Source organism: Gorilla gorilla, chromosome 7 (genome assembly GCF_029281585.2).
Source record: "Gorilla gorilla gorilla isolate KB3781 chromosome 7, NHGRI_mGorGor1-v2.1_pri, whole genome shotgun sequence".
Classification (NCBI taxonomy): domain Eukaryota; kingdom Metazoa; phylum Chordata; class Mammalia; order Primates; family Hominidae; genus Gorilla; species Gorilla gorilla.
Window position 1 is genome coordinate 46550917 of NC_073231.2, and position 25854 is coordinate 46576770.

The 25854-nt window shown below is 38.8% G+C and overlaps 1 protein-coding gene across 5 annotated transcripts in view; it reads left to right on the plus strand.

Annotated features, from left to right (window-relative positions):
* The window catches only part of UBE2W (ubiquitin conjugating enzyme E2 W), a 96768-nt gene that overhangs the window by 50110 nt on the left and 20804 nt on the right, over positions 1-25854 (plus strand). For all 5 annotated transcript variants that reach the window (XM_019032745.4, XM_031013634.3, XM_055349010.2 and 2 more), the window contains 3 exons: positions 1624-1726; positions 16210-16365; positions 21091-21166. In XM_019032745.4, coding sequence (XP_018888290.1) covers positions 1624-1726; positions 16210-16365; positions 21091-21166 — 335 coding nt within the window. The remainder of the gene's footprint in view (positions 1-1623; positions 1727-16209; positions 16366-21090; positions 21167-25854) is intronic.

A 25854-nucleotide genomic window follows, 5' to 3' on the forward strand; every position in this document is an offset into this window, starting at 1 on the left:
TTTTTTACATATGTAGGGTCATTTATCTTTCCAACAACACTATGAGGTGATTATCTTCTGTTTTATTATTGAGGTAGTTAAAACTGGAGAGATAACATAACTTGTTCACACAATGAGTTAAGATTAACTATAACTGCCACTTCAGTATAACTTCAGTTATAACTGTCTAATTTCACTATAAAATATTGTCTCTTGGGTCTGTGGTCTTATCTTTTATTACCATGTATGGTACTCAGCGTGCATTCTTAAAATGAATAGCCGTGCTCTTAAGAGTCTGTATACTGTAGCTGATTTCTTTTAGAGAATAGGTACATTTATTATTTTACATAATCCTAGATTCATAGTATGCGTGGTGATGACTAGAATCCCAACACTGTATTTTCTATCTTCCTTTTGTTTTCTTGTATTTTAAATACAAGAAAGTTTAATAACTGAAAAGTTCAGGAGAATTGCCCAGGTGTACAAGAATTATAAGTGACAGAGCTATAATTAGGAACACATTGTTAATGACTTCAATTCACTTTTGCTTCTAATGCTGCCCTGTTATCTTTGCTGTCATTATCCCTTATTCTTCCCCCCATCTTAAAGAAAATAACAAGAATAGTATATAAACTGTAAATAACACATTTATATTTATGATTGTTATATATGAAAACAAAGGCTTGCATAGATGCCATAGAAATGGGCTTTATTAAACAATTGAAACATAGTGAGAGATAAAGGAAAGTCACTACAAAGCCTTGCTTAATCATCAGAGTAAGTGGAATGATGTCAATTTAGCTCCCCTTGCCCTGTTAATCTTCTCTAGAATGTTGATGAAAAAAATAAGTCTGACAGCTACGGTTCTCTGTGGTCATTGTCTATACGTATTTCTCCATGGCTTCCACCAGTAATAATCAGAGAGGCAGTTGCTTAGTTTGATGTTATGTATAGAGTACGTAATATCAGCATTGTAGAAATGGTACTTTGAAAAAATAAGGTAGTATAAATCAATTAGGAAGAGCACAGGCTTTGGTGTCAGTGCACCTTAGTTTGAGGTTTGTTTGTTTGTTTGTTTGTTTGTTTGTTTATTTTGAGACAGTCTTGCTCTGTAGCCCAGGCTGGAGTGCAGTGGCACGATCTTGGCTCACTGCAACCTCTGCCTCCTGGGTTCAAGCAATTCTCCTGCCTCAGCCTCCTGAGTAGCTGGGATTACAGGTGCACACCACCATGCCCAGCTAATTTTTGTATTTTTAATAGAGACCAGTTTCACCATGTTGGTCAGGCTGGTCTTAAACTCCTGACCTCGTGATCCGCCTGTCTTGGCCTCCCAAAATTCTGGGATTACAGGCGTGAGCCACCACACCCGGCCTTGGGTTTTATTTAGTTTGCTTTTTTAGACCTGGCTCTGTCTTTTGCTAGCTGTCTGACCTTGATCTGGTTATTTCACCCCTGAGTGTCAGAGAAGGGGATAGGTCATGAGAATTAACAGTAAGAGAGTTATTGGGAGGCTGGCATGTGCTGTTACACATAACCAACTCCTGTCCTAGTGCTTAGTGTATAGGAAGTACTTGGTGTCCTCTTTTCTCCTCCTTACCCCAGTCTCTATTATCTTAAGTTTTTAATTTGCCTTTTCTATTCTAGGTGGATTGTAGACATGGAAGGTGCACCAGGTACCTTATATGAAGGGGAAAAATTTCAACTTCTATTTAAATTTAGTAGTCGATATCCTTTTGACTCTCCTCAGGTAATTGCCTTGCTTTAAATTTTTTTTTTGTATTTTTAGATAGCTAAATGCCAGAGATGTTTGACTCAGTAAAAACATATAAATCAGTTATACGTATGTGGATGGATTTGTTATTTCATTATCTTATTTGTCATATAATCAAGATATGAACATTACACTTTATTGGGATTAGGGCTTTACTGCATTTTGCTTCTAAAATTGTTTCATTTGTTGCTTATCCATAAATGCTAACAGAAAAGGGAATAGAAATCTAACCAGCCCTCTAGGCCAGGGGTCCCCAACCCCCATGCTGTGGACTGGTACTGGTCCATGGCCTGTTAGGAGTCGGGCCACACAAGAGGTGAGCAGCATTACCGCGTGAGCTCTGCCTCCTGTCAGATCAGCGATGGCATTAGATTCTCATAGGAGTACGAGCCTTATTGTGAACTGCACATGTGAGGGATCTGGATAGCACGCTCTTTATGAGAATCTAATGCCTGATGATCTGAGATGGAACAGTTCCATCCCAAAACCATCATCCAATCCCCAACCCCATCCATGGAAAAATTGTCTTCCATCAAACTGGTCCCTTGTGTCAAAAAGATTGGGGACCACTGCTCTAGACCGTCGGAGAAGTTGGCATTTTGGAATAACTGGAGGCACTTCTCCTAGGTCAGATGGTAGAATCACATGGTGAAGAGAAAAGTTCTCTGTTGGAAGGAGTACTATGATTTTGCATTGACATGCTGTCCTTGCAGCCTTTTAGTACAGGAAAGGCAGAGTACATCATCAGATGTTAAATATCTAAACATCAGCACAAAGTCGGATTATTATAATTTGATGCCCAGTGAGTTTAGTTAATAGCTTAATACTTAGACAAGGGATAATGGTGGTAGAGAAATGTTTTTTGAGAGCTATTTAACTATAGTAAATGATTAATCAGAGGTTAGAGAAAGGAAGACTGTAGGATGACTTCCAGGTTTCTGGCTTGGTAAGATAAGTAAATGAGTTACTATAATTACTTACTCTTCAGAGAATTATTGTAACAAAGCACTTCATTTTTAAAATTTGAGGCTTGTGAGATCCGTTGGCTAAAATGGTAAGACGTGATGCCAGCTCTCTCTAGTATTGCTAGCAAATGAGCTATTCTGGAAAATACAACCAAATACCTGAAATATTTCCCAGATACTGAAAATTTTGCTTGTTGGGTGCTGAAGTGTACTATTTGGAGGAAAATCATGTTTCATTGTCACTTTAAACAATATACCAAACACAGCTTAATCTTTTCTTAGTTATGTAAGAGAAGAGATAGAAGTCAGTTATTGTATCATGCTATAAGTAAAGAGATAATTGTTTTAAAGCATAGATTTAAATGGATACTGACTCCTTAAGTTCTAAAATTTTCATATGAGCAGAAAACTACCAAGACTTTTAGGACTTATTTTTATCATTTTCATAAAAGTTAAAGTGAAAGGGTATGTGCTATTGTGACCTCTAGATGTCTATAATAAGCATTTGTAGACTATAATAAAAAGAACAAACATCTTCTCTCCAGAAGATTGTCATCACTTTTGTTGCTTTCTGGCTGGCCAGCATCATTTCTGACTGTAAATGTGTGGAGACAACAGGATCTCAGTCTGTTTTCATCATCAGCCTATTTGTGTACCTTCAACTGAGTTCAATGATGGTATGGGAAGGAAGAATATTTCACACCAATTCAAAAGCTTTTGACTAGGGAGATATTGGGGGAAGGCTTACTCTGGGAGCTTACAGATTTTTCACCAGAGGAAAATAATATTTCTGTAAGCATGAAACCAAGTCAAAAATGTGTTCTCTAAACTCTTTCCTTAATATTTAATTCTAAATCAAATATCAAACTTAAACATTATGTTGAATTTCTTCTTTTCTCTGTAAGTTACAGCATTTGTAATAAATTCTCCCTATTGTCCTACTTCAAATTCGTTTTATCCTCCTTCCCTGATTTTATTTGTCTGTTCTTCTAACATTGGTGTTATCCAGGTTCTTTATTCAGCACTGTGTTACTCTTCTCACTCTTCTTTCACCTTCAGTCACCTTAAGCAGCTAACTCCCAGATCTACAGCTCTGGGAACACTTCTTTTTTTAAGGCTTAATTTCACACCCTTGTTGAAATACCTGAGTACCTCCAGATATCTCAAATTTAACACAATTAAACTTGATCTTTCCAATAACAAAGAACATTTTGTTTTTCTTTATCCTGGGTTACTGTCCACCTATCTATTTTTGTGCTCAGTTTTTCTCTTTTCCACACTTCTCCCTCCTACATTTGAAAGGTAACCCATTCTTTTCTTAATGTCAGTGCTGTAGTCTGGTTTTTGTTTGTTTGTTTTTGTTTTGTTTTTTTTTGAGACAGCGTCTCGCTTTGTCACTCAGGTTGGAGTGCAGTGGTGCAATCTTGGCTCACTGCAACTGCTGCCGCCTGGGCTCAAGTGATCCTCCCATATCAGCCTCCGAAGCAGCTGGGACTACAGGTGCATGCCACCACACCCAGCTAATTTTTTTTTTTTTTTTTTTTTGCAGTTGCAAGATTTAATAGAGTGAAAACAGAGCTCCCATACAAAGGGAGGGGACCCAAAGGGGGTTGCCGTTGCCAGCTTGCCATTGGCAGCTTGAATGTCTGGGTTTATTTCCTGATCATTGTCCCTCCCTCTGTGCTCTCAGGCAACAGATGATTGGCTATTTCTTTACCTCCTGTTTTTGCCTAATTAGCATTTTAGTGAGCTCTCTTTACTATCTGATTGGTTAGGTGTGAGCTAAGTTGCAAGCCCCGTGTTTAAAGGTGGAAGCGGTCACCTTCCCAGCTAGGCTTAGGGATTCTTCGTCGGCCTAGGAAATCCAGCTAGTCCTGTCTCTTAGTGCCCCCTCTCAACAGGAAAGCCCAAGTGCTGTTGGGGAGGTTGGCCGACAACCGCTCTAACTGCTTCCTGCTGAATTAGGGCGTAGTAGGGGTTGTGCAGTTGAGATTTCCGCAGGAGGGGTGCCTTCAATGTCATTAACATTGGAGCATGGGCTAGCAGGCTGGTCCAGGGGTCTGTGGTAGATTTTAGTCGTGGACTGTCTGGCGCTCCATTTGAAGAACGATTTGTAGTTTTACGGCTTCAATTCTGGAAGAGACAAACTTAACAAGGAAGTTAAAGATAGAGGGATTGAAATGTATGGCCTGCAGTGCAGGGGATTATTTCTTTGTCACACTTTACAGGCCCTGACTATCTGCTTGATAGTTTTGAAAAGGTCTGGTCCAGTAAATAGTGATTTGGCCATCTGATGGCACATCCAGCTAATTTTTATATTTTTTGTGGAGATGGGGTCTTGCCATGTTGCCCAGACTAGTCTCGAGCTCCTGGGCTCAAGCGATCAGCCCACCTCCTTGGCCTCCCAAAGTGCTGGGATTACCTGTGTGAGCCACCATGCCTGGCCTAGTCCAGGTTTTTATCTTTTAATTGAACCATTACAGTAGCCTTTAGTTCTTTGAATTCCTACATCCTTTCACGGTGCCAATAGATTTGTTTGAAGGCACAGTTATCTCATTGGTTATATACCACACACATGGACATGCACACACATCCCCCCCCACACACGCACACATACACACTCCCACACCCCCCCACCCCCCCCACCACACTCACACTCTGTCTCACTCCACCATCCCCAGAATTCCTCACCCCCTGACAGTAAAACCTCTTAATGTTTCTTTATTTCCTATGGAATCAAGTTTTTAGCCTGGCATTCAAGTCCCTGTATAGTCACATCCAAACTTAACTTTTTCTGCACCTGCATGCATTCTGTATGGTAGTATTTCTATAGTACTTCATAATTTAACTTCCATTCTGATTTTGTTTTCTAACATCTTTTAATGAAGTGGTTAGGGGAGGTAGATTCATCCTCATTTTATATGTGAAGAAATTGAAACTTGTAGAAGTGAAGTGCCTTGTTCACGTTTTAATACCTAGTTTATAGGACAGTCAAGACCCAAACCCAAGTCTTTCCTTTCCTCCTTTGCCATACTGCCAATTAGATGCGAGTACCGGTGTGGAAAAAATGCCTATTTATCTATGTAGTAATTTTCTCTCTGAAAGTGAAAGATTATATGTGGAATGAATGGTACCTTTGAAAGCTCTAGGCTAGTTATTCTCACTCTTTTTGAAATATAAGGATTCCTTTTTTAATTTACTTTTTGGTGGGGTGGGGGTGTGGAGACAGTCTCCCTTTGTCATCTACCTATGCTGTGGTGTAATCATAGCTCACTGCAGCCTCCAACTCCTGGGCTCAAGTGATCCTTCCACCTCAGCCTCCAGAGTAGCAGGGACTACAGCCATCTGCCGCCATGCCTAGCTTGGTTTTTTTATTTTGTTTTTTGTTTGTTTGTTTGTTTGTTTTTTATTTTTTTGAGACAGAGTCTCGCTCTGTTGCCCAGGCTGGAGTGCAGTGGTGCAATCTCTGCTCACTGCAACCTCTGCCTCCTGGGCTTAAACCATTCTCCCACCTCAGCCTCTCTGAGTAGCTGCAACTACAGGTATGCACCACCATGCCTGGCTAATTTTTTTTTGTATTTTCGGTAGAAACAAGGTTTCACCATGTTGGTCCAGCTGGTCTTGAACTCCTGTCCTAAAGTGATCTGCTCGCCTCGGCCTGTCAAAGTACTGGGATCATAGGCACGCCCATTGAGGATTCCTTTTTAATATCAGTTAATTCTGTAGTCCCTCACATGGCATAGAGGTTGTATATTCAAATATCCATTGATTGGGAAAATGGCAGAACTACTCTGAGGCCAATAATACTTTAAAATTTTTTAAAATGTATTTATACATAATCTATATAGTTTTAACATAATTATAATGGGTCAAACATCAATGCTTGATGTGCTTATAGACTTCAAGATTTTTCCAATAACTGAAACTTTCCAGAGATCCACTGCCCTGGGAAAGTGGCTAGAACCAGTCCTCTAGGGTAGTAAAGTTCCCCCAAAATTTTATTTGATGAAACTCTGTAGCATTAGCACTTGTTACCTAAATTAGTCTTTCATCTTTCTGGCTGGGCATGGTACCCATGCCTGTAATCCAAGCACTTTGAGAGGCCAAGGCAGCCCAGGAGTTTTGAGACCAGCCTGGGCAACGTAGGGCAACCCCATCTCTAATAAAAAAAAAAAAGAAAGAAAAGTCTTTCATCTTTCTATGCAATGAACAGTACTGAGTTTATCACTAGTTAGAAGAGTAGAATTTGGAAAATATTTCTAGAATAGATCAATCTCATTGTGAAATTACTGCTTTTGTACCTATAAATGAGATCAGTAAGACTGTTAGACACCATTATGGTTTGTTGTGTTTTTCTTCCTACCAGTTATATTTTATGTCTCATGTTGTGTCCTGCTTTATAATGAAAAAGTTACCTATCTAAAATATGTTTGGCTCAGTCATTTGCCTTAAAAGAAAGAATAACAACAAACAATTTGTCTGTTAATATGGAAACAGAGATGAGGCATCTTTTCATCACTGCTTGCCGCTAATGTACATTACTGTCAGCCATACAGAAAATAGCTTTCTGTGTACATATTCTGCTTTTTTATGCTAGGATACATACAGGTAAATGGTTGGTTAATTCAACATGTATTGGGCATGAATTGTGTATCAAATACTGTTTCTTGAGAGAGGGGAGAGAGTACAGAGATTTAAAGGCATTGGGCCTGCCTTTAAACAGTTTATAATCTGTTTAGTATTTGGATAGGTAAATATTAATTCCGTATTTCTTGAGGATGTATCATGGGACAGACACTGTGCTGGGTGCTGGTGATTCAATGATGACCAAAACTGCAACAGCAACAAAAACCCTGCTTATATGGAGTTTGCATTCTTGTGGGGAGAGACAGTAAGCAACGAGTAAAATACATATAGTATGGAAGATGGTGAGGGAAAAGTACAGAAGGGGAGATGAGGGTGTTGAAATATTGGATAGAGTCATTGGGAAAGATTTCACTGAGAAGGTGACATTGGAGGAGAGATCTGAAAGATGTGCAGGAGTAAGCCATTTGAAAGGGTTGAGAGAAAGAACAGATGAAGACAAAATGCAAAGGCTCTAAATCTGGAATATGTAGGACAGGTCCCTGGAGTGGTGTATAAACAGGAAGGGGAGTGTAAGGCCTAGGTCAGTGTATTAGGCCATTTTTGCACTGCTATAAAGACCTGAGGCTGGGTGATTTATAAAGAAAAGAGGTTTAATTGGCTCACAGTCCTGCAGGCTGTACAAGAAGCATAGTGCCACCATCTGCTTCTGGTGATGGCCTCAGGACGCTTACCATCATGGCAGAAGGTGAAGAGGGAGCAGTGTCTCACATGGCAAGAGTGGGAACAAGAGTCAGTGGCGAGGTGCCACACATTTTGAAACAACCAGATCTCACGAGAACTCATTCACTGTCGAGGACATCACCAAGCCATTCATGAGAGCACACACCCAGAGTGGCCCACACACCTCCCACCAGTACCCACCTCCAACATTGGGGGTTACATTTCAACATGAGATTTGGAGGGGACAAACATCCAAATTGTGTTAGTCAGAGAGATCATTTGGGCTGGAGCGGTCATCACAGATTATATAGGACATTTATATCCCCTTGTAAGAATTTTGACTTTTTACTCTTAGTGAGATGGGGAAGCCTTTGGAAGGTTTTGAGCAGAGGAACGATATAGTCCTATTTAAAGTTAAAAGGAACAGTTTGGCTGTTGTGTGGCATATAAACCGTTCAGGGCATAAAGGTGCAGGGAGATCAGATAGGCCGTTAAAAGTAACCCAGGTGAGAGATGATGGTGACTTGCACCAGAAGGGTAGCAGTGGACGTTTTGGAAGGTGGTCATGTTTTGGACCTGTTTTAAAGGTTGAATCAACAGGATTTGCTAATGGATTAATTTGGAGTATGATTGAAGGAGGGGAGGAGTCAAGGAAGACTCCATGATTTTTGGCATATGCAACTGTACAGACAACTGAAGTGTGAATTGTATGCTTTGGGGGCAAAAGGGAAAGCAACCAATTTAGAATATTCTAAGGGGGCAAAGAAAAACCTATTTGAACTGGTAGAACTGGGCCTTAAAGGACAAAAAGAATTTATGTGAAAAGTATAGGGCAAGGTGTGAAAGGACTTGGCCTCCTTACATTTGTGAGCATAGGCTCTTGTAGTTTTATGTGTCAATACATGGGGGATTACAGCAGGAGATGAGAGTGGAAGGTTATTTTGGGGCTCATCAAAAAGGGTCTTGCAGTGTGAAAGAAGTTTGACGTTTCTATCATAGGTATTAGGAGGGGTGGCCCATCTCCATCAAAACTCTGAAGTCCACAACTGGGCGTGGTGGCTCATGCCTCTAATCCCAGCACTTTGGGAGGCCAAGGCAGGCAGATCACTTGAGGTCAGGAGTTTGAGACCAACCTGGCCAACATGGTGAAACCCGTACTAAAAATGCAAAAATTAGCTGGGCATGGTGGTGTGCACGTGTAGTCCCAGCTATTCAGCAGGCTGAGGCAGGAGAATTGCTTGAACCTGGAAGATGGAGGTTGCAGAGAGTCAAGATCGTGCCACTGCAGTCCAGCCTGGCGACAGAACGAGACTCCATCTCAAAACAAAACAAAAAAAACCTCTGAATTCCTCAAGCTTAGTATCTTGACTCTATTACTACTTTTCCTTTCTATATCCAAGAGAAAGTTCTTCCGTTCCTTTACATATCCCTTTCCTCTGTTAAAGCATTCTATTTGAGTGAAACAAATCTGAAATACATCTGTATTACATTGATTTATTAATTATCGTTATTATTTTTGAGACGGAGTCTCGCCCTGTCACCCAGGCTGTAGTGCAGTGGCATGATCTTGGCTCATCGCAACCTCCGCCTTCTGGGTTCAAGTGATTCTCCTGCCTCAGCCTCCTGAGTAGCTGGGATTACAAGCATGCACCACCACACCCAGCTAATTTTTTTTGTATCTTTAGTTAGAAATGGGGTTTCACCATGTTGGCCAGGCTGGTCTAGAACTCCTGACCTTGTGATCTGCCCGCCTCAGCCTCCCAGAGTTCTGGGATTATAGGTGTGAGCCACCATGCCTGGGCACTTTTTATTGAGACAGAGTCTCACTCTGTTGCCCAGGCTGGAGTGAAGTGGTGCAATCTTGGCTCACTGCAACCTCCGCCTCCCGGGTTCAAACGATTCTCCTGCCTCAGCCTCCACAGTAGCTGGGATTACAGGCGTGCACCACAACGCCTGGCTTATTTTTGTATTTTTAGTAGAGACAAGGTTTTTTGCCATGTTGGCCAGGCTGGTCTGGAACTCCTAACCCCCCAGTGATCCGCCCACCTCGGCCTCCCAAACTGCTGGGATTACAGGCTTGAGCCTCCGTGCCCGGCCTTGTTTTAGAGACTTTTAGCTAATTTTTGATGAAGACGTTTTCAGTATTTTAGAAATAGGGAAAATGTTTATTTTAGAGGGAAGGGGACAGTATCTCTTTGATTAGAAGCCATTTTGTTGCTAAGAGTGTTGCTAAAAGTACAACTGCCTTGATTATAAAGCTTTAAAAGTACTGAGGCAAAAGAGTAATTACCTTCCTCTTCATCCTCATTCCCCCCTCCTGTTCATGCCTCCTTACCACGGACCCTTTTCTGTTGCTCAAAATTCATTCTTTGCAGAGATCCAGAACCTGTGTTCGTGATGTCCTCATCTTGTCTTTTTTTCCTGGTCTGATTTTCCATCCTCTTTCATGGGGTGATGTTCAAGCTTTCCAAAGTCTTTGAATAACAGTTTTTATTGCCTTAAATTGACAAGCGTCTTGGACACCTGACAAGAAGGTTAACAGTGAACCCTATTCACTGAAGCCTTGGGGGTCAAGGGGAAGGAAGATAGAGGATTAGACTAGTAGGCTAAAAGAACATAGAGTATAAAGGGAAGAGAATGATTACCATCCAAGACAATCCAAGTTTAGTTTCGTTGTGTCCAATAATTTTGTCTTTGTACTGTAGCTGCATGGTACTCGTTATTACAGAGTATCAGGGAACACTTATGGATGCTTGCTGTGTATGAGAGGACTAAAAAGGGAGAATTGAATGGAAAGCTATGCTAAGATTCCAATCTCCAGTCATTTTTGTCAAATACCATTTATGGTAGACTACCTATATTGTATGTTATACATAAATATCTGATTTAGTTTCCATTACAACAATAAACTGATTGCTTGTATGTTCAGTTTATGTAGTTACACATTAAGTACTGTTGTCTGCATTAAGTACTGTCTTATAATAATTGTAATCAGAGAACATATTTTCCTCATACTGTCCTTGGAAAAACCTTGGTATCCATATTGTAGATTGGCTTTTATAATTATATTCTGTTTTTTACTGCTCGTTTATATACACTGTGTTTTGACCTAGCTTGACACCATGTTAGGTTATAGACTTTCTAACTACCTCAGCAACTCTAGTCTGAACAGTAGTGTGCCTCCTTTGTGGTAAGATCTCAGTACCATAAGGTCTTTCAGTATTGGGCTTGATGTTTGAAAATTCTTGAATTTCATATTAGAAAGGTACCTGATACCCATCCTTTATTTTGTTCTTAGCAATAATGCAGAGGTTTTTGGTAAACTGTATAAACATATAGAAGTGTACAATTACAAGTCTACTTTCAATTATTGATTTTTATTAAGTCATTGTAAATATTGGTAGCTATAATATTGAGCTATTTCTCTGACTACACCAACTTTGAGTGAGGTTTTTTGTTTTTTGTTTTTTTTCCAAGACAGGGTCTCACTCTGTTGCCCAGGCTGAAGTGCCATGGGCTATCGTAGCTCAACTGCAACCTCAGACTCCTGGCTCAAACAATCCTCTCACCTTAGCTTCCTGAGTAGCTGGGACTACAGGAGCATGCCACCACGTGCGGCTAGTTACTATTTTTTTTAGAGATGGGATCTTACTTTGTTACCCAGGCTGGTCTTGAGCCCCAGGGCTCAAGTGATCCTCCCACATTGACCTCCCAAAGTGCTAGGATTACAGGTGTGAGTCACCATCCCCAGCCCCTGTTCATTCTTATTTTTGATTTTTATCACTATGGTGGCTTTCAGTGTAGATTTTAGTAGTTTTATGAAAGGCACTACATTCACAGTACCCAAAAGTTACCCAGAGATTGGCTTGCTTAAAATTTTAGGTTGGTTGTGGGATAAACATACTTATCTCCAAAATGATACATACCCTGAGCATAATTATTTCTCTCTTAGCTCTCACTTGCTTTTGAATAAGCCATACTGCTCGGGACATGTTTGGAAATGTAGTAATAATTAAAGACTGCTTCCAGTCTGGGTGCAGTGACTCACGCCTGTAATCCCAGCACTCTGGGAAGCCGAGGTGGGCGGATCACGAGGTCAGGAGTTCGAGACCAGTCTGGTCAACATATAGTGAAACCCCATCTCTACTAAAAATACAAAAAATTAGCCAGGCATGGTGGTGTGCGCCTGTAATCCCAGCTACTTGGGAGGCTGAGGCAGGAGAATCATGTGAACCCAGGAGACGGAGCTTGCAGTGAGCAGAAATCAGGCCATTGCACTCCAGCCTGGGCAACAGTGCAAGACTCCATCTCAAAAAAAAAGACTGTTTCTAATGCAACTTCAAACTTGATTCATGTACATTCGGTCTAAGATCCTTTTCTAAATTGTATTTCCATCAAATAGTTCTTTAAAAATCTGTAATTCCATTTTACTTAGTGTAATTTACGCAGCGAGGAATGTCCGTGGTCTCCATCGTTGGCTGTTCATATGACTATTTTGAATACATTCGCAAAGTTCCTATGGTTTCAAATTTATTGTGTTCAGTTGTTTTGTCACATCAGTTCTAGTTAGTTTTGTCAGCTACTTGAAACTCCAAAAAAATTTTTTTGAACCTTAGAAACAACTTAATAATTTCTTGTTTGTAGAAACTACTTGACTGCGTTAAAAAACTGAAACGTTCACTTTCTCCTTTGGCTTGTAGTGAGTATTAAATAAATGAGGATGGCTAACAGTATGCAGTTGAAGAAATTCTGCCTTGGTTACTTTCCCCATGCAGAGAACCAGATTAGCAAAGTTTACATTAGAACAATCTGTGGGCCGGGTGCAGTGACTCATGCTTGTAACCCCAGCACTTTGGGAGGCTGAGGTGGGTGGATCACCTGAGGTCAGGAGTTCGAGACCAGCTTGGCCAACGTGGTAAAACCCCATCTCTACTAAAAATACAAAAAATTAGCTGGGTGTGGGGCAGGCGGAGGCTGAGGCAGGAGAATCACTTGAACCTGGGAAGCGGGGATTGCAGTGAGCCAAGGTCGTACCATTGCACTCCAGCCTGGGCAACAAGAGCAAAGCTCTATCTGGGGAAAGAAAAAAAAAAAACCATCTGTGGAAACTATGCTTATTTGCCCCTTAGGTGAATGAACTATTGAAAAAAATTTCCTTTTATTTCAGAAATTCACCTCTGGCATGTAAATTCACCCTTTATATGTTTAGACAAACTTCTAAAATTCTGTATCTGGCAGGTTAGGCCCTAAGGGTTACCTATTATATGCAAGTAATTAATTCCCCTGGTTTTGGTTGCTAAAAGTTTTAGGGTGGCTGCATTTGCCCTGCATGCAGTATGTTAAAAAGCCCCTGCTGTTTTATTTAAAGGTTATTGAGATCTGAATTATTTTTATCTCAGTCCTCTTCTACTTCACAGTTGTTTCTGTCTTCTTCATTACTGGTTCTCTTTGCTTACAGAATATCTGCTGCATCTGCTGTAGGTGTTTTCTACTGCTACTCATCGCTTTTCTTTCTCTTCTCTCCTGAGTACCTTTTGGTTCATGCCTACTTACTGGCTCTCAGGCCAAGTGATTTAGTTTATAACCATTTCTCTTTAGGAAAAATACTGTTTTCCTTGTGCTCTGAATTGGCTGGGTGAAACATGATGTAGTAACCTTCGTGTTGCTATTTTCTTTAAAGGTTGGTGATTCAGTTTTGCCAAAGAAGATAATTTGGCAGTTGTTCTTTTTTTTTTTTTTTTTTGGTGGCACTTTCATATCACTATTCTTCTTGACTTCTTGATAGAGACCTTACTGGGAAAAATATCTTTTTTTTTTTTAAGGCCGAGTTTCGCTCTTGTCGCCCAGGCTGGAGTGCGGTGGAGCGGTCTCAGCTCACTGCAACCTCTGCCTCCCGGGTTCAAGCGATTCTCCTGCCTCAGCCTCCCAAACAGCTGGAATGACAGGTGTGTGCCACCCCTCCCAGCTAATTTTTTGTATTTTTTAGTAGAGACGGGTTTTCGCCGTGTTGGCCAGGCTGGTCTCAAACTGCTGACCTCAGGTGATCCACCCACCTCGGCCTGCCAAAGTGCTGGGATTACAGGCATGAGCCACACCGAAAAATATCTTTTAAAAAAATAATTGTGGCCAAAGAAGAAACTCTTGGGTATTGCTTGTGTTTTAATGAAAATATCCTACTGGTCAAATGGCTTTTTATGGCAAAATGAATACCTCAAGGCAGATGTCCGTAAGATTTGTAAACTCCCATTCTGTACATCTACAACACATGGGAATATCAGATGCATATGATGTAATAAACTATAGTTAATATTTATTAAAAATAAAATTTCATTAAAAAACAACTGTGGACAGACTCCAGTGTGGAACTATAAGACCATGTAAGCATTTGTTTTCTTTTACAGAGCAATACTTTTTTTTAGCAAAAAGTAATGAAGAGGGTACTAGCACCGATAGATGTAATTGAGATAAATGTCATGCTTAGAGCGTAGCCATTACAAAATCAAAGTCCTTTCAGGGAGTCTTCTGCAATTAGGTAGGATAAGTGACTTGATTTCTCTTATTTTGAGACTTTACTTTTTTTTTTAGCTTTTTTTTTTTTTTTTATTAGTGGGAATGGAGGGTTGATGTCCAGAATTTAAAGAAAAAAAAGAAATAGATGCAAGTATGGAAAATCGTTCCTTTGGGAAAAAAATGCCTTTTGCTGTCTTATCTAGTCTTAGCCAAGGAAATGTGTCCCATATGTTAGTTAATATATTTGAAATATTAGAAGACTCTACTCATATGAAAGACTGCTTTATTAACATGTAAATCTTTGTAAAATTGTAACAAAATCAGATTCATAGCTAGATATTTAAAATATATATAAAACCTTAGCTTATGGTAATTTCCTATAACATATTCCATATTAAACTATAGCATACCTTATTCTATTCATATTTACCTCACTGGTTCTTTTTTCTGCTCTATAAAGAGAAAAAAGGGTATGCCTAAAGCAATACTGTATATCTTTTATCAGTTTCTGCTATAACTTAAGGTAAGATTTCTCCTTACTGATATTCTGTTGTACTTGGGTATGAGGCAGTTTGCAGGGCTGAGATACTGTAAATCTGATTTAGGAATTGTTGGTTTATATCTGATGGGTTTTATAAAAATCTAATCATACTTACTAAATTAGAATCTGTGAAAGTAGGACACTTGAATTTGTATTTTTAAGCAGATCTTCCAACTATGTGTCCTTTTGTTTTTTTGTTTGTTTGTTTTTTTGGCGAGGTCAGGAATTAGGAATTACTGCTAACCTGCAGAGTATAGTACACAGTGTAAACATAAGACTTCTGCTTTCTTTGAGCAACTTTGGACTATGCTTACAGATTCCTCAGGATATATGAATTTATTCTCCTGCCTATTTGCTTAGGTAAATAAGTTTAAGAAAACTACTTTAAGATATTTGTTGAATTATTAGAGCAAAGGAAGGAAATAATAGATTTATTACCATTCAAAACATTGCTGAGACAAGATAGAGAAAGGAAAAACAGTGTTACAGAAGAATTGAGTAAAAGGGAAAGGAGAGTAAAACTGCAAATTGGGAGACTTGGTCAACTTTTGTATTTTTCGTCTAGGCACATAGTTATTCACTGATTAACAGCTAGTAACTTGTACCCATCATAATGGATGTGTAAGTTTAGAGGAGGTGGAATATATAACAGTCATTTCCCTTTGCACATGTGCCTTAGAGCTAACATTGTTAACAGGTAGTAGTAGGAGGAGTGTTCGTACCACCTGTCATTCATATTTTCCCAAAATTGAATATTTTTGTTTGGAATTTTATCATACTTGATTTTTATATGCAGAGAGCAATCAGCAGAATCTGAAAAATCATTCTTATAAATGTAGTTGTCTTTCACTAGTAAAAAATACGTAGTTTAGAATTTTTAAGGAGAATTTATCAAAAATAACCGAAATAAAAAATAATTTGGCATCTTTTCCCTACTATGTGGTTATTCGTTCAGTGAAACCAATACTTACTGAGTTAATGAGAGTAAACAAATAAGCAGTTGTTTATCATGTTCCTGGCACTGATTTTGGTGGTTTTTTGTTTTTTTATAATCAATATTTGTTATATGTGGAGAATGTTTTAGTTTTTGGTAATAGAGAATATTTGAGTTTTAATGGAATTTTATTCTCTCTTAGGTCATGTTTACTGGTGAAAATATTCCTGTTCATCCTCATGTTTATAGCAATGGTCATATCTGTTTATCCATTCTAACAGAAGACTGGTCCCCAGCGCTCTCAGTCCAATCAGTTTGTCTTAGCATTATTAGCATGCTTTCCAGCTGCAAGGAAAAGGTAGGACTTTTCAGAATTATTCCAGATAATATCTCTTCTTTCAGTTAGGTAGATAAACAATTTTAATATGTAATTATTTTTATTTGGAGGAAGGATTTATGCTTTTTATTTGAAAATTATAGGGAATTTCATGTTTAGTAATAAATTGGAAAGTTATTTTGATACCTTTCATTCCAAATAGAAGTTTTACATGTTGAATGGGGTAGAAGCCAGACTTACTGTTTTATATTCTTTTAAACAGGAAATGTACGGTTTTTCTTAAATCTGATTTTATTCCCAGAAGCATGCACAGGTAAAAGTATACAAGAAATTCTTTTTGTAGATTTCACAGTGGAAAGCCTCAGAAAAGTGCATCATAGCTTCCTTCTCCCCTCTGCCAGCTTCCACCCGATCAACCTGTTTCAGGGAATTTTTCAGGAACCAGAGCTTCCCTGTCCTAATGATTAGGTTGAAGGAGGAAGACCAGTTTACCAGTCGAATTTTCAGGGCGTTTCTTCCTGTTCTCCTTTATTAATCCACAGATTCTATGTCTGATGGAAGTGGGGGAAAAAAAAAACAGAAAGAAAAAATCACTTAATTAAACTTTAAATGTAGGCTGGGCACGGTGGCTTACACCTGTAATCCCAGCACTTTAGAAGGCCTAGGCAGGTGAATCACCTGCGGTCAGGAGTTCGAGACCAGCTGGCCAACATGGTGAAACCCTGTCTCTACTAAAAATACAAAAATTAACTGGGTGTGATGGTATATGCCTGTAATCCCAGCTACTCAGGAGACTGAGGTAGGAGAATTGCTTGAACCCAGGAGGTTGCAGTGAGCCAAGATCATGCCACTGCACTACAGCCTGGGTGACAGAGCGAGACTCCATCTCAAGAAAATAATAATGAAATAAATTTAAAATATACATATAAATTTAGGATACCCTTTAAATGTATCTGAATCCTCTGTACACTTCTGACACTCTTGTCATTCCTGCTTAAGGGTTAGTATAGCATAACATTTATGTATTTCTACATTTTAAAACCCCTCTTAAATCCCTATGAGGGTTTTCCTTTTGCATTCTGTTTAAAGGAGAAACAGCTTTGCCCTAGAGGTTAGGGAGTTATTTGTGTTTTACAGTTTTCTTTCCTTTTCCCCAAATTGAACTGATTGTCATTTTTATTAAATTAGTATTTGGAGAACTTTTAAGATAATAGTTCATTTTTTAATGATAGGTTATTTAGAATCTGAAGCACTCTAAGCCACAGCATGTGAAATAATAGGTTAAATTGGTTTTGTTTTGTTTTTTTACTCATTTGTTGCTTATTGCTGTTATATTTTCTCCTCTCACCCACCCCCAACACACACGCACGTTTTAAACTTTTATGTGTAGGGCAAAGCAGTTTGTGGGTACATGGCCTTCTATGTTCCTGTTACGCTTAAAGACTGTAGAAAGGTGAGACGGTAACAACAGTATTTAATAAGAAAGTTATTAAGAGATGAATGTCAGCAATATCTGTACATAGTCTTGCATGTGCCTCATGATTATTAGATGTTATTTACATTTAAATATAATGATTTATTATTAAAAACTAGAGAATGACTATATTCTATGTACTTCCTTCATCTTCCTCTAACCCTCACCATTCCCCTTACATTCTAGTTGTCTGCTACTAGTGTTTCTTGTATACTTAGTATAAGACTAATCATTCCATTTAAAGCACTAATAAACTATATTTTTACTGTAATAGTTGTATAATATTTAACCAAGATGATAATACAGAAATCAAGATTTCCATGAAATACGATAAAATTCAAAAAACATTTACTAGGTACCTAGTATGTGCTACTTTTACTGTGCTAAGTGATAAGTTACAAAGATTACGAGGAAATTTGCCTTGGCATTGAGAGGATCTGGCATTAGAGAGATCTAAGCTCCAAAGAAACCTTAAAAAGTGTTTTAGGCCAGGTGCAGTGGCTCACGCCTGTAATCCTACTACTTTGGGAGGCCGAGAAGGGTGGAGCACTTGAGGCCAGGAGTTCAAGACCAGCCTAGGCAAAATGGCTAAACCCTGTCTACTAAAAATAGAAAAATTAGCTGGGCGTGGTGGCGCATGCCTGTAGTCCCAGCTACTTGGGAGGTTGATGCACAAGACTTGCTTAAACCCAGGAGGCTGAAGTTGCAGTAAGCTGATATCATGCCACTGCACTCCAACCTGGGTAATAGAGCAAGACTCTCTCTCAAAAAAGAAAAAAGAAAAGTATTTTAAATACCCATCTACACGTTTTACTATTAAAACGGGTAAATTTTATTCCATAGTGGACATGGTTCTATGGGCTTTACTTTGTTAATTCTACTACTATTAAAATATTTTACTTTAGGTGTTTGGGACTTTAGTCATAATTCTTCTATTCCAATTTCCTTTTACACAGTCAGGAGTGGTTCCATAAGCTGAAGGTATTTACATCCAGTATGTCATTAGATTGCAGTGGATTAAAGATAATTTCTGATATTGAGATCACAGGCCTTTCAGTAAATTCCACTTTATTCGCATGCCTTTGTAATATATTTACATTGTTCAAACTTTTCAGTTTGTATCCCATTCCTAAAACAATTTCGTAAGACTTCTTTTGTATAGTTTATTTTCCAAGAACTGTATCTCCCTGATCATTTGTCAGGGAGATAAATGATTTAAGCAAATAGAATTGAGTATTTCTTTTTTCTAAATATGTATTTTTTGAAGACTTTTCTGATGATTCTTGGGTTCTAATCAACATATACATAAAATGAGTTTGTGAAAGTATCTGCTCTAGTAGTACCAATTCCACATGAACATAGATTTAACTTTGTAGAATCATCCATTCCTTGAAGTAGTCAGGCATCTAATTTCATAATATTCATTTTTTAGGAATTTTCTCAAATGGTGTCCACAGATTGACTTGGAATACCTAAATGTCTTGACTGTCTTATGCTCTAATGTTTCTTTTTGTTAAATGAAATTACTATAATATTAACACATAAGAGCATTGTGAGGCTCAACTAGACTGATAGTTACATATATGAGTTTTAGAAGTGCCAAATGGACTAGCTGTTTTCCTTCCTGCTATCACAGAGTCCTACTCACCATTGCTTTCTGGTTAGACTTTCCTTAAATGATGTCATACCAAATTCACTTATTTTCATTAGCCTCAGGTAGAGGAAAGGATTCCCTTAATCTCTCATTTTCATTAGCTTAGCTAAGCAGATTTAAGTCTGAAAATAAATCCTGCATATACACTATACAATATTTAATGATAGGAAAATAATCAAGTTATTGGAATGATTCTGAAAGGTATAAAGGAGAATAAAGGATAAGGATATCTGTCATAGTATCTATAAACTTTACTATAGCTTTAATATAAATTTGATGTTTCCAAGTCTTTGTAGAGGGTAACATTTTCTTTTCTCTAGGCAGTATCCAACAAATTTCAGGAAAAGTCTCTTGCATAGTATATCTTCAGTGTTGTTGGCATCACTTTATCTGCAGTAGCTCCCTTGCAGAGCTGCCATATATTTCTCATATATTGTTCTAGTCAGGGCATATGTTCAGCAGAAAGGCCAATTATAGTAGAAATGCCAATATATATTTTTCCCATTTTTTCTCTTAAATATTGTTTAGAAACTGAATCTTCTGGTCTATCTTTGATGGTATTCTATTACAGTAAAAACATAGTTTGTTGTGGAGGTTTGTACATTGCTATACTTCTCCTGACAAATCTAGTTTAGTAGACTTCTGTTTTGTTTTGAGACGAAGTCTGGTTCTGTCACCCAGGCTGGAGTGCAGTGGCGCAATCTCAGTTCATTGCAAGCTCCGCCTCCCAGTCTCACGCCATTCTCCTGCCTCAGCCTCCTGAGTTAGCTGGGACTACAGGCGCCCGCCAACACGCCCGGCTAATTTTTTTTGTTGTTGTTGTTGGTATTTTTAGCAGACAGGGTTTCACCGTGTTAGCCAGGATGGTCTCGATCTCCTGGCCTCCCAAAGTGCTGGGATTACAGGCGTGAGCCACCGCGCCTGGTCCTTTGCTTTATTATTTATTTATTTTTTGAGATGGAGTCTCACTCTGTCACCCAAGCTGCAGTGCAGTGGCACCATCTCGGCTCACTGCAACCTCCACCTTCTGGGTTCAAGCAATTCTCCTGCTTCAGCCTTCCAAGTACCTGAGATTACAGATGCCCACCACTGCGCCCGGCTATGTTTAAATTATTATGTGAATTTGACTTTTCTCATCAGTCCTTCTTCATTCCCCTTATAATTTATTTAATTTTTTGTTTGTTTGTTTTGAGACGAGAGTCTCGCTCTGTTGTCAGGCTGGAGTGCAATGGCACAATCTTGGCTCACTGCAACTTCTGCCTCCCGGGTTCAATCAATTCTCCTGCCTCAGCCTCCCAAGTAGCTGGGATTACAGGCACGCACCACCATGCCCAGCTAATTTTTTTGTATTTTTAGTAGAGACTGGGTTTCACCATGTTGGCCAGGCTAGAACCTAACACAGACCACACTCAAACACCCTTATTATTCCTTTTTTAAATTTAGGTGTTAAGCATACACATTTCCTGGAATACGTTTATAGTTTTTATTCTTTTAGATATACTATTCATGTTTATATTGTTTTTTATGCATTCTGTTAATTTTTCTTAAGCTTTTATTAAAACTGTCACCCTCTCAGTTTTTCTGTTTTTCAACCTATTTAAATTATTTTTTGTTTCAGAGACGACCACCAGATAATTCTTTTTATGTGCGAACATGTAACAAGAATCCAAAGAAAACAAAATGGTGGTATCATGGTAAGCAGTTTGAATTTGTAATAACTTTTTAGCATTTTGATATGAAGATTATATATATTTGCTATAAGACTTGGGAAAAAGAAGAGAAGCTATAATTGGTGTTATATTTATGTTATATGAAGAAAATTCTTTAAAATATTCTAATATATTTAATGGATGAATTACCCTAGATTTTTTTTTTTTTTTTTTTTTTTTGAGATGGAGTTTTGCTCTTGTTGCCCAGGCTGAAGTGCAGTGGTGTTATTCTTGGCTCACCACAACCTCTGCCTCTTGGGTTCAAGCGATTGTCCTTCCTCAGCTTCCCAAGTAGCTGAGATTACAGGCATGTGCAACCACACCCAGCTAATTTTGTATTTTTAGTAGAGACAGGGTTTCTGTGTGTTGATGAGTCTGGTCTTGAACTCCTGACCTCAGGTGATCTGCCCACCTGGGCATCCCAAAGTTCTGGGATTACAGGTGTGAGCCACCACGCCCAGCACTACACTAGATTTTTAATGGGGCAAACAAAATCATAGCCATCATAAAAGTAAAATGTAAAATTACTTTGACATTCGGAGACTCTACCATTGTATTACAAAAAAGAAGTTGTTAATAATCTTTAGATCAAATTTAGAACTATTTACTGGGAGCCCAGGCATGGTGGCCTACGCCTGTAATCCCAGCACTTTGGGAGGCAGAGGTGGGCAGATCACTTGAGGTCAGGAGTTCAAGACTAGCTTGGTCAACATGGTGAAACTTCGTCTCTACTAAAAGTACAAAAATTAGATGGGCGTGGTGGCGTGCAGCTAATTCCACCTGAGGCTGATTCATGAGAATCACTTGAACCCTGGTGGCGAAGGTTGAAGTGAGCTGAGATCACACCACTCTACTCCAGCCTGGGTGACAGTGATGGAATGAGACTCTATCTCCAAAGGAAAAATAAAAAGAACTAGTTACTGGGAAATCTGTTGTTTGAAATAGAAGTTTTGATGCCTCGTTTGTTCATTTAGTTCTGGTAGTATTCATGGCCGGGAGGAGGCGAGAGTCACAGTAAGGGGTACCTCATTAAATTAGAAAGCTCTCTATTCTAATCATTATCCCTTAAAAAAAAAAAAGTGAGATTCTGCTGATTGTAGTTGTATTAATAAAGTACTCTCTAATTTTAAATTTATATTGTATTTGTTGGGATGGTAATGATAATTCAGAGCTGCTAGCGTTTCTAAACTAACCTTAATGCTTCCCTGAAGAGGTATTTGAGATTAAAAACAAAAAGTCTGTATTCTTCAGTGTACTTTTTGAAGCAAGTAAACAAAAACCATCCCCTGTGATTTTTGTATACGTAAGAGTATTGCCTTTGGGGTTTTTTATGTGTGTGGGTTTTTTTTTTTTAATGTTAACCTGATAAGAAATTAGAACTAGCTAATTGAACTATGACCTTCTCCCCCTATCTTCTATCCAGTGCGAAGCCTTCTGTATCCTCACCTAAATTGAGTGAATTAAAAACTTAAAAGTTCCCCAGGTGTTGAACGAAACGATGACCCGAGTCAGTGCAATAGAACTATGCCAGTAGTTAAAAATTAGAAAACACAAAGAAGTGGCTGGGCATGGTGGCTCATGCCTGTAATCCCAGCACTTTGGGAGGCTGAGGTGGGTGGATCACGAGACCAGGAGATTGAGACCATCCTGGCTAACACGGTGAAACCCTGTCTCTACTAAAAATAAAAAAAATTAGCCGGGCGTGGTGGCAGGCGCCTGTAGTCCCAGTTACTCGGGAGGCTGAGGCAGGAGAATGGCATGAACCCAGGGGGCGGAGCTCATAGTGAGCGGAGATCGCGCCACTGCACTCCAGCCTGGGCGACAGAGCAAGCCTCCATCTCAAAAAAAAAAAAAAAGAAAAGAAAAAAGAAAACAAAGAAATATGCTGTTCCTGAGAGACAGAAATGTGAAAATTTGGGGTAATATCAATAAGAAATACATATGACTTAGAAGAAGAAGAAAATGGCAAAACTTTAAGAGCTGTGAAATAAAAATACGTATATTTTACAAACTGTAGGTTCGATGGAGTTCATTACAAATCCAGTGAATGATTGTGGGGGTGGGAAGGGAGATAGGTGTTTGAAAAGTTTGGGAAAAAAATAGTAGATGAGAAGAGCAAAGTTTGAATTTTGAGCCATAAAGGTAATGGAGGAGAATTAATCTACCAGACAGGACACTAAAACATACTAATAGAAGAACAGATCATTGAAATACAGTTCCTCTTATTTAGGCACAATGGAATATAACATTTGAATATATGATAAGGCATTACAAATCAGTGATAAGGGGAAGGATTATTTAGTAAGTAATCATCTTGGAAAATCTGTAATCCTTTGGAGAAGGAATATTTTCACTGCATAAAATATTTCCTGTGGGTTCAGTATTTGTATTTATTTATTTTTTATTTATTTTTTGAGATGGAGTCTCGCTCTGTTGCCCAGGCTGGAGTGCAGTGGCGTGATCTAGGCTCACTGCATCCTCCGCCTCCTGGGTTCAAGCAATTCTCCTGCCTCAGCCTCCCTAGTAGCTGGGATTACAGGCGCGCCACCATGCCCAACTGATTTTTGTATTTTTATTTTTGTTTATTTACTTATTTATTTATTTTTTTTTGAGACGGAGTCTTGCTGTCGCCCAGGCTGGAGTGCAGTGGTGCAACTTCGGCTCACTGCAAGCTCCGCCTCCCGGGGTTCACGCCATTCTCCTGCCTCAGCCTCCCGCGTAGCTGGGACTACAGGCGCCCGCCACCTCGCTCGGCTAATTTTTTGTATTTTTAGTAGAGATGGGGTTTCACTGTGTTAGCCAGGATGGTCTCGATCTCCTGACCTCATGATCTGCCCACCTCGGCCTCCCAAAGTGCTGGGATTACAGGCATGAGCCACCGCGCCTGGCCGATTTTTGTATTTTTAGTAGAGACAGGGGTTTTGCCATGTTGGCCAGGCTGGTCTCGAACTCCTGACCTCAGGGTGATCGCCTGCCTCAGCCTCCCAAAGTGCTGGGATTATAGGCGTGAGCCACTGCGTCTGGCCTATTTTTAAAATATAACCAAAAAAATGTTTTTTTTCAATGTTGGGTATCAGCTCTCTGGAGAAAGGAAGAATTTCTGAATTTAAAAGGAATCACAAAGAAATTAAACATTCAATTATATGAAAATGTACAGCTTCTTTAACTTTAAAGCACTATCGTTATAAAGTTTGAAAAAATTGTGAAATGTTTATAGCTTATTAAAAATAAACCGTTTATGAAAGTTACTTAAGGATAAAAAACAAAATAGACAAAACAGTGCAGCTCAGTAAAATAATTACCAGTTTAAGATTTTGAAACAGTCGGTTTCTGAATCTGCAGAGTTTTATAAAACAAATGCAATACTGAAGGGGAGAGTAAAGGGTAGAATAAAATTGTTTTCATACTTGCTGGTGGTGTGTAGCAAGTTAGTGTAATCCTTTAAGGAAGCAGTTTAAGCAATATTTAGCAAGCTTAAAATTCAAGAGCAAACATTTGTCTTAGTTATTAAACTTCAGAGAATCTGTCCTAAAAAAATCCTTAACACAAGAAAAGTTTTATTTATGAAATATTCAGTGTAGTACTTTATTATTATATACTCAGTTTCTTAGTCTGCCATCTGTTACCTCTACATGTGCTATTTGCCTGAAATTAATTCTACTACACACACAACTCCTCTCTTAGGAGCTCTTTCACCAAAGCCTTGTTAAGTACTCCCTCCTTTGAGGAACCAAATAAACTTGAATGCTGGTTTTGTTTACATTAAGATACCCTCAGATAATTCTGATGTAGCTAGTCTTCTGAGAACTATTGTTTCTGAGATTATTTGACAGGGTTTCCAAATAGACTCATTAATAAACAGGCCTAATTCTTTCTTACATTCTTTTGCCTTTTAGTACCAAACACTAAGCCACTTCTTCATGCCTTTACAAAAAAGCCTTAAAAAACAAACAAAAAAAATCCTTGAGTGTCAGAAACTCCTTTATCTTACTATAGTGAGTTCCCACATGCATCAAAAATTAAGATTAGCCAATTAGGAATATTGACAAACATAGTTATTTTTAAGTGTCAGCGTTTTTGAGACTCTAGTAATTCTGGTTCAGATAGATTCAATCTCACTAGTAATTGAAAGATTCTTCTTTTTTACAAGTGTCTTTAAACCACCTTGAGGTTTTTCATGCAACTTCAGGGGACATTGTGTTTTAGAAGATGAGTTTTTTTTTAAAAGTACACATTTTTTAAAGTACAACCCTCTCTCCTACTTTCTCATGCCATTATTAGAGGGTATTCCTATTTTATCCTTATTTACTACTCCCTAGTGGAGAAAGTTCAAAAAGATAATCGGTTTTCTAGCACCTCTAATGCTGGGTTATATGGTTGAAAGGATTTATGAGAAGTCTTTCATCTAAGAATACTTCAGAGTTTCTTCTTACCTGCTTTTGAATAAGAAATGGGGAAAGATAAAACCAGAAATATAAGGATTAATTCTTTAAATTAGAATTTATAATAGAAATATAAGTTGTTTTTCTTTTTCTTTTTTTTGACGGAGTTTTGTTCTTGTTGCCCAGGCTGGAGTGCAGTGGCGCCATCTTGGCTCACCGCACCTCTGCCTCCTGGGTTCAAGAGATTCTCCTGCCTCAGCCTCCCAAGTAGCTGGGGTTACAGGCATGTGC